Below are 13,514 nucleotides of genomic sequence, written 5' to 3'. Positions count from 1 at the left end.
TGTAGCAGAACAGTATTTGGCATGAGCTGCCTTAGAGGGCAGAGAGAATAGTTATAAACTAAGAACTTAAACTTAACTTCGGGCATGGACAGTCTGAAGCATAATCAGCCTCAACTGTCAGTAGTACTATTCAATCAAAAGAACATGCTGGATTTTTCCATTCAGCCTCTTTTCCCCCCCTCTTCTTATGATGACAGCTGGGGTCAAAAGCCTAGCAATGCTGTGCCATAAAATCTTCAGATTGAGAAGAAATTATTATTTTAAAATCCTCTATGCCTTTACTTCTTTCCTTCTTCCCCCTGATTCCTTACAGCCTGAAATTTTCCTTCCTCTCCTTCCAAATAAAAGTGGATGGATTCTGGGCAAAAAACATTTGTCCATTTATTTGGTTATAAAAAAGACACATGGCAATGAAAAAATGGTATTATCTTCCTTTGAATTGAGATCAAAAAAGTCTCTAAGCAAGCAAAAAACCCTGCTGCCTGTTCACACAGGACCTAAGGAGAGGTCTTGACTGGTAAGTATACTGCATCCTTGATCAGCTATCTACATGGGTGTCTCTTATGCTGCATGCAGACCACTAGCACATACCTTGCCTAAGCTCAGTACTGCATGATGCCTCCAGGCTCTGGTCCTTGGAGCCCAACATGGTCCAGGGGGCAATCTGTGGCTATGTTAGAAGCTGCCTTTGCAAGCTTGCTTTTCATACAGAGAGCCAAGCTGAGCTTGAGAGCAGGCTCTGGACTTCTGCGTTTCCACTTAAGACCGTGCCACTTGCTTAAACAGCTCTCTTCCAATAGTGCATTTTAATAAATTCAGGCTGGGGTCCTGCACCTACAGTGCATGGAAGACCCTGTTGAAATCACTGCTTACATCTAATACTAAGAAACTTGTAGCTGTATGCTTCTACGGGAGAATTTATCTTGGGCCGCATATCTCCGGGACACAGGGCTCTACGCATCCTGGGGACAGTGATGCACAGACACCAATATGATGGATACAAAATGTCTGTCTATTTAGCTGCGTCACACGCTTATATAGCTCTTGAGCTTCCTGTTCCTGCCACTCCTATGGGGAGGAGTCTATCTTTCCGTCACATCCCATAATCTTCCGGTCGCCGATCACTGTCTATTCCCCTACAGAAACTAATACTAATAAACTAAGCATTCAAGGGTGCTGAGGCAAATGGACATGGAGCAACCCATGTCTGTGCTAATGACCTGCTTGTAAGAGGGTAGGTGCACACAGGCTCCCTGCTGGGGATGGGCCTAGAACAATCCAGCTGCCAGACCTGCCTGGTAGCTGCTGGGGAGACCATCATTTGAAACAGTCCCAGTTCAGACTGGGGACTTCCTAACAGTTCACTAACACAATCACAGTGAGCTTAAATTTAATACTATAGACAGATTAAATTAAATCTTTTGTCTATATACCCTGAAAGAGTACTTAGGCAGCCAGATGAATGTACTGTGTAAGTTTGGTACATATCCTATTTTTTAAAAAAGATAGGCCAGGATTGACAGAGAGCATAATTTGGCGCAGAATTGTTTAAAACCCCCATCTGTACATCTCCATTAGTTCAAATGGGACTTTGAGTTTTAGGCTGCCTGAAAGTCAATCCATGCCATGTTTGCTGCCCTGCCCTGCTCAAGCAGATGTGATTTCACACTAAGCTGTTAGAGAATTAAAATGTAGAAGCTCAGCCAAATGGGCATCAGCATCCATCAGATAAAAGTGTGAATAAATATTGCTTTAATTTAAATAAAAGAGCCTTGTAAGGTCAGAACACTAACTACAAAAAACACTAACTAACAAATACTACCTACAGGGTATACAAGGTAATGCTAAGAAATGTCCCACTGACTTCAGCTTCTGCTATTAACCGCGCCTCTTCAGCTATACTTTGCATCAATACTTTTTCTGTTCTAGCAAACTTAATCCCAGAACAAAAAGAAGAACCTTAACCAAATTAGTTTATGGAAAATGTCATTGCCCAATGGTATTTCCATCATTACACTAACTTCTGTTGCTGATTGCACAGGAGTGAGCAAGGTTGGGAAGCATTTCTTTACATGCAGTGTTTTACTATTTTACCTTCCTTTCTTTGCTTTGCCTTATTTTCTATTTCTTCCCGTAGGGGAAACTGACAAATTAGGAGAAAAAATATATTTGACACTAAGATTAAGAATGTAAATACAAAAGTCAGGACTCATTTCCCTGTGGCAGGGGTATTATCAGATGTATTAAGTAGAACTGTGGCTTTCATTTCAGTGATGGGTTACCTGCTTGAATTTAACAAACACAGCTGATGCCATGTTTGCATACCAGCAATGCTCTGAGGCCCTTCACTTTGGAACTGCTTGACTTAGTGGTAGATTTTTTTTTTACTTACTTTGAAAAAAAAAAATTTGTCTTCTCCTTTTCCTTCATTCTTTTTCAGCTACCCCGGTAACTACAGGCCTGTCAGTCTCACTTCTGTGCCTGGCAAAATTATAGAGAAGATTATTCTGGGAGCTATTGAAAAACACCTGAAAGGCAACACAATCATTGGTCCTAGCCAGTGTGGGTTCATGAGGGGAAAGTCCTGCTTAACAAACTTATTTTCATTCTATGACAAAGTTACTCACCTAGTTGATCAAAGGAAGCCAGTTGATGTGATCTTTTTGGATTTCAGTAAAGCTTTCAATACTCTCTCTCACAGTATCCTCCTGGACAAAATGTCCAGCACACAGCTGCATAAAAAGGTAATGCAGTAGGTGAGCAGCTGGCTGATGGGTCGGGCTCAAAGTGCCATAGTCAATGGGGTTACATAGGGCTGGCAGCCCGTCACTAGCGGGGTTCCACAGAGATCCGTCTTGGGGCCAGTACTCTTTCATCTCTTCATAAATGATTTGGATGCAAGACTGGAAGGAATCCTAATTAAGTTTGCTGATGACACAAAACTGGGAGGAGCTGTTGACACTCCCAAGGGCAGAGAGGCCCTGCAGAGAGCTCTGGACAGACTGGAGAGCTGGGCAATCACCAACTGTATGGAGTCTAACAAGGGCAAGTGCTGGATTTTGCACCTGGGTCACAGCAACCCTGGATGTACATACAGACTGGGGAACGAGAGGCTGGAGAGCAGCTCTGCAGAGAGGGACCTGGGGGTTCTGCTCAATGGCAAGCTGAACATGAGCCAACAGTGTGCCCTGGCAGCCAAGAGGGTCAACTGTGTCCTGGATATAAAGCTACTAGAGAGTGTCCAGAGCAGGCCCACAAAGTTGGCGAAGGGTTTAGAGGGGAAACCATATCAGGAGTGGCTAAAGTTGCTTGGTTTGTTCAGCCTAGAGAAGAGGAGACTGAGGGGAGACCTCATCGTGGTCTACAGCTTCCTCACAAGGGGAGGAGGAGGGGCAGGCACTGATCTCTTCTTTCTGGTGACCAATGACAGGACCCAAGGTAGTGGCAGGAAGATGTGGCCGGGGAGGTTTAGGTTGGATATTAGGAAAAGGTTCTTCACCCAGAGGGTGGTGGAGCGGAACAGGCTCCCCAGGGAGGCAGTCACAGCTCCAAGCCTGATGATATTCAAGACTTGGACAATGCTCTCAGAGATATGGTATGAATTTTAGGGTTGTCCTGTGCAGGGACAGGAGTTGGAGACCTGATGGTCCTTGTGGGTCCCTCCAAACTCAGGACATTCTATGATTCTATGAACTTGCTTCAGGTTTCACTGGACATCAAAAATACAGAAGCATCAGTCTGCGAGAGAAAAACAGTACTGAGGTTTACCTTCCTGCTGGGGAAATATTAGTGTGTACTAGTGTTTTAGTAAGCAGCTCTGCTATGTGTAGCAGTCGATTCCCCTGGTGATAAAGTCCCTTAGTGTCTCAAACCAAGACATATGGATATCTAAAAGAAACTTCCTGAAAGATTTCACTGGGGAGTTTTCTTCAAAAGCTATGTCAGAGTACTAAGTACATGATGTTCCAGAAAAAATTTGTTTTCAGAAATTATGTAAGTCATACAGTCATGGGAAAGATGGACTGAGAGAGAGTGCCTAGACCTTCCCTTGCCCCATTGCAGGATCAGTTATGGTCTAGTGGGTCCTGACAGATTTCTTTACCCTGTTGGTGTGGACCTCCTATGAGGCAGATATCACAGCAGCCCCAGACAACCAGTTCTGGAGCTTGGGGTCTCCAGTTTTTCTTCATGTCTAACTTGACCCTGTCTTGCTGCAATTTATCAGCTCTTGTCTCAGTCATTCAGGACATGAGCTGGTCTCTTCTCTGAAGAACCTTTTTGTGAGTTTGAAGTATCCAGTCATAACACCTAGAAAGTTCTCTCTTTTTGGTAAGCAATTCCAATTTTTCATTTCTCATCATATGTTATGTTTTGAACTATATTACACATTTGATCATAGCTTCTATCATTTTCCAGGTTTTTGCTGACATGAACTTGGTCAGAACTGGAACCTGACCACATTCCAGCTGGTGCCTTACCAGAGTACTTTATGTATCTTGCAGGCTAGGCACCTTTATATGTCCCAGTGTGTATTTATCTTCCTTGCAAAAGAATGGTGCTTGATTCTAAATATCTCCTTCCTCATCTAGAATAATTACAAACTGGAGGTACCTCTTCCCAGTTCCAGCATAAGTACTGGCACCAAACTTCTTCATGTAGCATTAGTTTGCCTTTTTTTTCTTAGGATTTATGGAAGGAAGAAATGGCTTTTTTGCAGATAGCCAAGTGAGTTCTGTTTAACTAATTCGGAAATCATAACAAATGAGTAGAGGCTAAAAGTATGTCTATTGTTACAAAGAAGATTTTTTGTTTGTTAGTTTCCAGAAGTGGTGCCTATCATCAACTAACCTAGTTCTGCTGCAATAATTTTTAATTATTCCTGCAATAAAGACTGTCTCCAGGAAAATTAGATACTATCAGAAAAAGAAAAATATTACACAAGTCCAAAATATGTGCTAAACTGGTAAGTTATGTAACACATCAGTATAGTAGAGAAGATCTGTAATGATCCATAACCTTATTGCCAACACATAGATATTTATTGGCAAGTGCAAGTCCCCTCTTCTATATTACTTAATATATAACTTTATTTTGATACAGGAGTACAGATCCCTACATTTCATTAAACAGGGAACTTAGAAATGAAACACTTAAAATCTTTGGCTGAATACTGCTCTGTTGTGTGTGTGTAAAATAGTTCCCAGAAGAAAGTGCAAGTAGCTGTACTTAGTAGGTACAAAAAAGTCTGTTTACTTATTATTTTAATTAATATGGTATTTATAATCCCATTTCATCTCATGTTGGTAATTCTCAGTCAAGAAAATAGGTTCACAGGTGAAATACATAAAAGCTAACTCTGTAAAGTGCATTGCTTTTAGGAATAGCTCCGAAGAGCAATAACTTCCAGAGTGTGACACTAATTCATGGTTCTTGCCCTGCATTTTTTCTATCCTACTCTTGGCATGTCTACAGCTCTGCATACATGTTTTTCACTGCGTCATCTTTTTTAATTTTTATGAGCTGTTGTAATTATAAGAATTTATCAGATTATTTTTAATGAAAGAGGAAAAACTACAGAAGACAACTTTCCAAGAAATGTGCATTAGAATGAAATTTGGCCTTAATTGTGAATCTTCATTTAAATTAACACTTCTCATTTCTCTAGCCTGGGTGCAAGAATGTAAGGAAAACTCAGATCTGAGCATACATGATGGCTCAAGTTCTGCACTAATGCAAGTGTATGGAAGGCCAATATCAATGAGGTTTCAGCAATGTTTTCAGCTCTGAAACAGTACCATTGGTATTCTTGAAATAATATTTAAATAAAGTTTAAATAAATAATTTCTAAAATAACCTATTCTTTCCCACCACCATTTCTACCAGTTTAAGAAAACCACGCTTGGATTAATTTTCACTTTTAACAAAACTTACAACACATGTCAAGGAAAAATCTTTTCTAGAGATGTTGTCATAACCTTTATTAAATTCTGGAAGCTCGGATGAAAGTGATTTTGACATTTAAAAGGCGAACATCGTCCTGAATTAGTGTTCTTAGTTAGACAAAGTGTTCACTGCTAATCTTCTGCTTCCACTTCTTCTTCTTTGTCTTTACTTCAAAACTACCACCTCATAAATGGAGAACCATATGGCTGGAACATATTTCCATCGCAGGTAAGTGTGTTTGTCAATGTACATCAAGAGCACTATGGGAACAGTGCAAACATGTTGAAGCACATGTGATGTCCCTACAGACGTTCCCCCTTTCAGTATCTGTTTGGGACTTTAACCACAAAGTGGTGCTGTTGCAAAAGCTAATGGATAAAGGGGAAAAGCAGCTCCCGGCTTTTCTAATGACCCAAGGCATGCATTAAAGCCAATAAAATTTTCATCCGTTTACATACATGCATATCTTCTCTATAAATATTCAATTTTTTAACATCACATGCAATTACAGTGGTATCTGCTAATAGGTAGAGAATAATACATCTTCAAAGTATATAAAATGTTACATATTTTGAAGTCTGATCAAGTGCCTAATTAATCAGAGCACTGTCTAGTAATTATTCCAATTAAAATCCCCAGAATTTAAAGATTACTTTCTACAGCATGCTTTGAGAAATATTTCAAATTCTTCAAGACAGAACAGAGACTTGCTCAACGTAACAATTTTTTTTGTCCATGTTAGAACCTGAAATCCACAGACTACACATAAAATAAGATGACCGTTAGAGAGCTTTATTGTTTCTCATAAAAAATTCAAAAACATGTTTAAAGTGTAAAAAAATCCTCTTGTGCTAAAGGTTAGCATTAAAAAAAACCCCAAACACACCCAAGAATAACAGGTGAAGATGTAAAAATATCTAGAAAAAAAACAGCTTGAGAACAACAGAATTGTCTTTAGAGGAAAGGCTGGAAAACTGTGAGGACCAAACATGCCTCCATTTTCTATAGCTGTGAAAACACCGTGTCTACAATGCTTTTTACAGTGCACACATATTTGGCAAGATTAAGGTGTCATATCTCAAATTACAAGGCGTCTGATTGCCCACAGACCCAGACACAAGCACAGGGCAAAACCCCTCAACTTGTGCAAACTGCCCAGATCTGATAGGTTTGACTCCCATCAGAGGTAGGCAGCCCCTCTGCCTAGGACATTTACTTGTAACTTACTTATTTTCCTCCTTTTTTTTTTTTTGCTGGGCTAGCTGCAAATGTGAAGTTCCCGGGCTAGGGCTGCCTTCAGATGCTTAACCCTTTGCCTACCTCTGGGGGAGCGTTCACCAACCACAGGAAAATTTTCTGTTCCTAGCACTGTTTGTCTACTTCAGAAGATTAAAAGCTGAGTCACATTTTAGGCATTTCTCAGGTCTGCCTACAGTGCTGGGGTGGACAGGATTTAATTCTGACTCCCTCCTCTTAGCTGAAAAAGCTGTAAAAATGATGGAAACTGCATTCAGGCAAATGGGGAAGAAAAAAAGGCTCTAGTGTTATTCAAGGTTGAGTGGTTTTTTGATTGGCAAAGCAGCAGGTTTTAGTAGAAAATTCTTAGGAGGCAACAGTGGAAGAGGACTCTTTCCTTTTGCATCTGGGCAGTTAGAGGGAATCAGCAACTCAGGCAGAATTTATGAGACAGGTACAACTTGTAGTGTTCAGGGTTCCCTAAACAGGATTATTTTATGGTTGAAAAAAGTCAGGTAAAAGACAACCACAACAAACAACACTGACCGTGTTTCAATCCACAGTGGAAAATATTTCAATAAAACTGTAACAACTATCAAGGTAGATTAAAATGTCTTAAAGACAATGGTACACTGCTTTGACAGCATGAGAGGGCTAATCATCCTTACACAGGGAGGGGAAAGAGGAAAGATTCCTTGCTTAAATAACAAAAGAAAAACATTCATGAGCTAGTAAAGGAAGTACTCTTTAAGGAAACATTCCAGTGACTCTTAAGATTTGAAGTGTTGTACCATATCTTATATGACCATATTCTTACGGTTATGACTTGCTCAATTATGCTTGAATCAAATAGAAAAGAAAGATGACTTAAGCAAGTAAATTTAGAGGGAGACTTAGAGGCATGCGGCTAAATTTATCAGCCATCTCTGTGAGCAATCACTCTAAATAAAAAGTTTGGAAACCAGTCACTGCTGGTTGCTGATGAACTTTCCATGTTTTTGGCACTCACCATCCTTTACTTAATGGACTAATCTGCAAATCAAAACAGGAGGAATATCTGGACACAAATCTATCCTAAGGTCTGTTCTTAACAGTGAATATTTCTCCCAACACTTATTTTTGTGTCATGGAAGGTGACTTGGTTGACAGAAACGCTGACCAAAGAAATAAATTTGCCTAAGATTTTGAAGTAATAAAAAAAAAAACCAACCCACAAAATAAAAAAGGAGCCAGAGGGAGAGAGCAGAGGCTCATGGCATTCTAGTTCTGTGTCTCTATTTCACCTGTTTTACATGTCCTATAGTGACTTCTGAACATGGGTAAGAATAGCAACACATGCTGGCAGTTTGACCAAAGGGCGTGCGTGTGCATGTGTGTAAGTGTGCATGTGGGAGACAGAGAGAGTATGGGGGAAAAAGAGGAGGGGGGGAGTGGATGGACCATTAGAGTGCAAACACAGAGACATTCCTGCAATAAAATACTTGTCTTCTGAGAATCGCAGTCCGGAAGAGATGGTTATGATTTAACAAAAGAATTCTCTAAAATGTTCCCTGGTGCTAATACTGTTCTTAATAATATGAAAAGATTTTGCCAGGAAGAGGAATAAAACTGTCAATCAGATTAAAAAAAGAAAATAGACACATGATGTTTTTTTAGAGCACACAGGGGAAGAAATGACCTTCATGATGGTTTTGTAATTTAAAAAAAAATGCCTCATTCTCTGAAATTCCCCAACCAGGCAAAGTTATTATAAATGGTAGGTAGGGAAAGAGGAGTGTGGCAATAAAGGGGTTAATCTGCAGAGCACAGAGCCATCTGGCTGAGCTGGTTTGTTATAATCGAGCAGATTATGTTCACGGGACTCAGAGTTTAAGGCTCCTCTCCCATAGAGCAACTCTGCACAACCCAAGCAGACCAACTTTGGGACTTTGAATGAACATATTTACATCCACCTTTCTCTTCATGTCGACTTTTCTGGAAACATTCACACGGATGCCATGGTTACTCCTACCACGGTAAGGGAAATTTGACGTTTTCTAATAGGGTCCTAAGAGGGCGGGGAGGGGAGGGGGGGGAGAGGGGTCCTTTAAAGAAGTGTAATGAAGAGGAGAGGGGGGTATTGTAAGCAGTAGATCTGTCCCAAATGCTGTTGCCTTTCCCATTGTGCCTCCTCCTTCCCCCACCCCTATTTGCCCTATAGCTTGCTTTAGTCCTGAGGTTCCTCTCCTCTTGCTCTGCATGCTGTTGTTCAGGTCCCTGGCAAGAAAACAGCAGAGGAGAAATATGAGGTGCTAAAGGAATCTGATTTAAGAGGCAAAAGCAAAGGAGCCTCTTGGTTTTATTTTAAGAGGGAAACCAGCAACTTCAGATATAACAAAAGGGGTTGCAAATCTTGAGCATGGATTGCAAGAACCAGCCTCAGCATAAGTAGCACACTTGCCCTCAGGGAAAGTTAGACCCCATGACAAGCAAAGTCAAAATTCCCAATTTCTAGACCTTGCTTGTCTCAGGTAACTAAGTTCACTGGCGCTTTTGGGTTTTTTTGTGTGCCAGACACTGGAAACCCTATTCATGACCTTTGAATCAATCCCCGTTCTCCTCAAACCCAAACACTAAATTCTCTGGGAGGAACGGGAGATCAAAGGATTCCCTGCACATCTGTGTCTAGGTGAAAAAGATACTTTGTGCTAGGATGGCAGGAAAACTATTCTTACACTGCAATTTCCAGCGTTTGGTTAAGTGCCTTCTAGGAATGCAGCACACAACTAATCAACACAGACGCACATATAGAGAGCAAAATAGAAAGCTGTTTCTCATCTAAACAGCTGAAATGCAGCTTAAAGCGTCAGTTACTGGCGAGTCCTTATGGAGACACCAAACTGCTGTTAGCCAAGAGGGGAAAAAGTCCTTGAATGGTTTAGATAGTTTTCTGATCAGTTCTTAATCCTTCATTAAAATAAACGGGAAAGCTCTGTGTTGGTCCTATCTCTTGAACTATAAATATGCAGTATCCGGAGAGATGGATATTTTGGATTGAATAGGGCTGCTATGCGCACATTCTCTGGTTCCTATATTGCAAAAACAGTTATTTAGAGATGAGTGTGTGTGCGAGGGGGATTGCTTCCCCCCTCCCCCTTTTTAAATAGACAGAGATGTGTGCTATATGGTCCAGTCAATTGTTATGAGCTACAATCTTTCAGAAAGCACTCTTTACTCTTAGACTCATGTGATTTGTTGTATGAGGAGTGCAAATGGTATGTAAAGTTTGCCTTTACATTGTCCCTTCAGGAAAATACCCAGAAAAGTAGGAGAGACATTCTCAAGCACAGAAATACCTGATCTGTGCAAGCCTGTAAGTGGAGGAGTGATGCAAGAAACACCTATAAATACGATGTAAGAAAAAGGAAAATCTAGTAATAAAAAAAAGAAAAACTTACTTTGTGGCAAGGCAGACAAAAGCAGTAGAGAATGGAAGAGAGTTCAGCATGGTTCCAGCTGCTTGTAGTAAAAAGGCTAGTCTTAGATACACGTGTCAGTACCAGGAGCTCTGTGTGTGAGCATGGTGGGGGGAGGAAAACTAGACATGATTGCAGGTGGTGGACCCAATATATGGGGAGAAAAGGGTGTACCAGCAGAGACAAGAGGGGAGTGCTTTGTGTAGAAGCGTGTTATATACTGAGGTATGCAATACATGTAGGTTTAGGATTATTTTTTTTTTCCAGGGAAATAAGAATTGATGGTAAACAGAAAGATAGATATAAGGAGTTTGGAGGGAAAGTGTTATATAGTGAAAATAACCTGCTATGTATTAAGTGTTGTGTATTGGGGTAATAAGGGCAGGTGAGCCATGCAAAGGTGGTCAGCTTAAAAGGGGAACCACTGCAGGTCAACTGGAAAAGGAGGATCTTTGTGGGTGGGAAAGGTTTAGGCTCTTAGAAGGGGAAGTAACACTTGAGAGGGATGGGAAAAAGTGCAGACTGGAGGCTGGGTGAGGATATGAAAGGGACATACAAGGATGCTAGAGTCTGCAAGGGATTTGTAGGGTATGGAGTGGGAATGGAGGGAGAAAGGTGAAAATGCAGGGCACAAAGGATGTTTGGAGGAGGAAGAAAGATATGAACTATTGTCTATTTGGAGAAAGGTATGGAAAATAATCAGCTACATGATGCTTGTGGGAGGCGTCTAAAGAAGACACCTTTGATTCTGTCAAGAAATAGATATGAGGATATATTTGCGAAGGTGTTACAGTATGAAAGAGAAAGCTTGCGTGGTGATGGAAATACATGCCAAGGAGAGGAATGCAGAGAAAGAAATAAGCTGGATGCAGACAGGGTGTGGTGATGGGAAAAGGGTATAGGGACCCATAAAGGTATGTGAGGGGGTAGTTGCTTAGAGAAATTTTAGAGAGGGTTGGAAGGCTGATGGAGTAGTGCTACAGACATGTGCTGCCTGGTTGCAAGGGAGAGACAGAACTGGGGAAAAAGCCATGTGAAGGTGCTGTGAAGAAATGCAAGATAATGGGAATCATGGGGGCAGGTTGAACTGTGCCAGAAATATAAAGACATGGCAGGTCTTGAGAAGCATGAGAGTGCAGAAAAATGAGGAATGTAGGAGACATGAGGGTGAGATTAAGAGCTGGGGTTTCTGTAAAGATGCCTGAGCAAAAGGTGGCTTAAAGGAGGCATAGGGAAAGAGAGCACAGAATGGGAGGAAAATTGGTTTTGTATTGCCTTGTAGGCAAACAGAGAAAGTGGTGCAAATGTACAGGAGTGCTTGGGCAGCAGAAACAGAGGATGCCTCCTTACTGGGCAGTTGGGATAACACAGGGGAAGAACAGGCTGCATGTTACAGGGGAAGCAGTTGAGGAAAATAATGGAAAGTAGGGAATAATGGGGGGGAGGGGCTGGCGGGGAGGAGGAGGAAAACACTCAAATAAAAAAGACTGCTTTTCTGTTAAGAGACATGTATCAAATGTGTATATCTCTGTGGTAGGTACTGGCTAAGTGAAGAAGCAAGAGGGAATGGAACAAATGTGCTAGTGGAGAAATGACTAAAGATAAAAAGTGGTGGGAGGAGAAGGAACGGGAGGGATAGCTACCTGGAGAGCCGTATAAGCCACATGGCTGTACTAAGGTCAAAATTAAAGTGTGAAGTGTGTGGGGAGGTGAGTGGAGTTAGGCGCTGTAGGGCATGAAGTGGAAATGAATGGGAATGACAGTTCATGTTATGAGGGGTGAGATGCTTAGTGCAGGTTGACATGTGATGGTGTGTAAGCAAGTAAGGTACCTACCAGTTTATGCCTGGTTGTAAGGACTGCAGAAGGAAAGGTGAAAGGAGTGAAAAGGTGTGTCTGATAAGAGAGATTTGTGCACACAGCATCCTCAAAGTAAGTGAGGGAAGTAGAGGTAAATATGCAGACCTGGGTGTGGGGCCCTGGAGAAAGAAAACAGCTTATGGGGGATGGAAGAGTGATGAAGAGTGGGAAAAAGTTTATGATAGCTTAAGCCATCTGTAGTTATCTGCCTCTCAGTTTAAAGGGAGGCTGTCAAAATGTGCAAAGGGCCATACCTGCATGCAGAGAGCAGAGAGCATGCATGCAAATATGCAGCATCAGAGCAGGTTGGGAGTTAAGTGCAAATGAAGAGCAAGTAGGAGGCACAGGTAAATGCATAGAGTCAGTGATGATAGGTGCACAGCTATATGAGATACTGGCTTTGTGTGAGGGTCAGGGACAGATGTGTTCAGTGAGTGCTGTGCTTAAAAGACTGGCAGAGTTGTAGAGGGAGGCATGTGATGAGAACGACCCAGCTGGTCTGCATGAAGAAGCTGAAATCAGTGAGACCCATGTAAGAGTACTGGGTTGCTGTAAAGGACATATATCTGTGTGAAAGTTACAAACACACACCCAGGAAACTGAGTTGATGTGCAAGATGACTATCCGAGGCTCACTGGAGAATCACGTGTCCACCGTGTTTGTGGCACAACTCTCCATGTTGAAATAAGTTATGTAAGACACACAACAGAAGTGAGTTTCGCGAGTGCTAAGAAGCAATGTTTGCATTGAGAAGGAGGGTAGGGAAAGATGACTAACTGAGAAAATGGTTTGGTGCGTGGGTAGCAATAGGACCGAACGTGCACTAGATGTGCTGGCTTTCTGCATAACATGCACAGCAGGCAGACTCTCCTTTAGAGATTTTGCAGGCTTTCTCTAAAGAACTGGTGAATGATCCTGAGAAAATCCCAGGATGTCTAACCGAAATATTTATACCAGCTTCATTTGGAGAAACTTATTTTCATGCCTTAAAACTTCAGTATACATTTGCTGGCACAAAATG

General features: G+C 41.5%; 1 protein-coding gene across 2 annotated transcripts in view; it reads left to right on the top strand.

The window, feature by feature from the left end:
* Positions 1-8,965: 8,965 nt before the first annotated feature.
* The window catches only part of NTF3 (neurotrophin 3), a 51,684-nt gene continuing 47,135 nt past the window's right edge, over positions 8,966-13,514 (top strand). Inside the window, exon 1 of one of the 2 annotated variants that reach the window (XM_064462190.1) lies at positions 8,966-9,194. Coding sequence is in view for 1 of the 2 variants with exons in the window: in XM_064462199.1 (XP_064318269.1) it covers positions 9,177-9,194 (18 nt within the window). In the remaining variant the exon portion in view is untranslated. The remainder of the gene's footprint in view (positions 9,195-13,514) is intronic. The other variant, XM_064462199.1, reaches the window with a different exon arrangement.

This window comes from Phalacrocorax carbo, chromosome 1, assembly GCF_963921805.1.
Source record: "Phalacrocorax carbo chromosome 1, bPhaCar2.1, whole genome shotgun sequence".
Taxonomy (NCBI): domain Eukaryota; kingdom Metazoa; phylum Chordata; class Aves; order Suliformes; family Phalacrocoracidae; genus Phalacrocorax; species Phalacrocorax carbo.
This window is presented reverse-complemented; position numbering and strand designations above follow the sequence as displayed.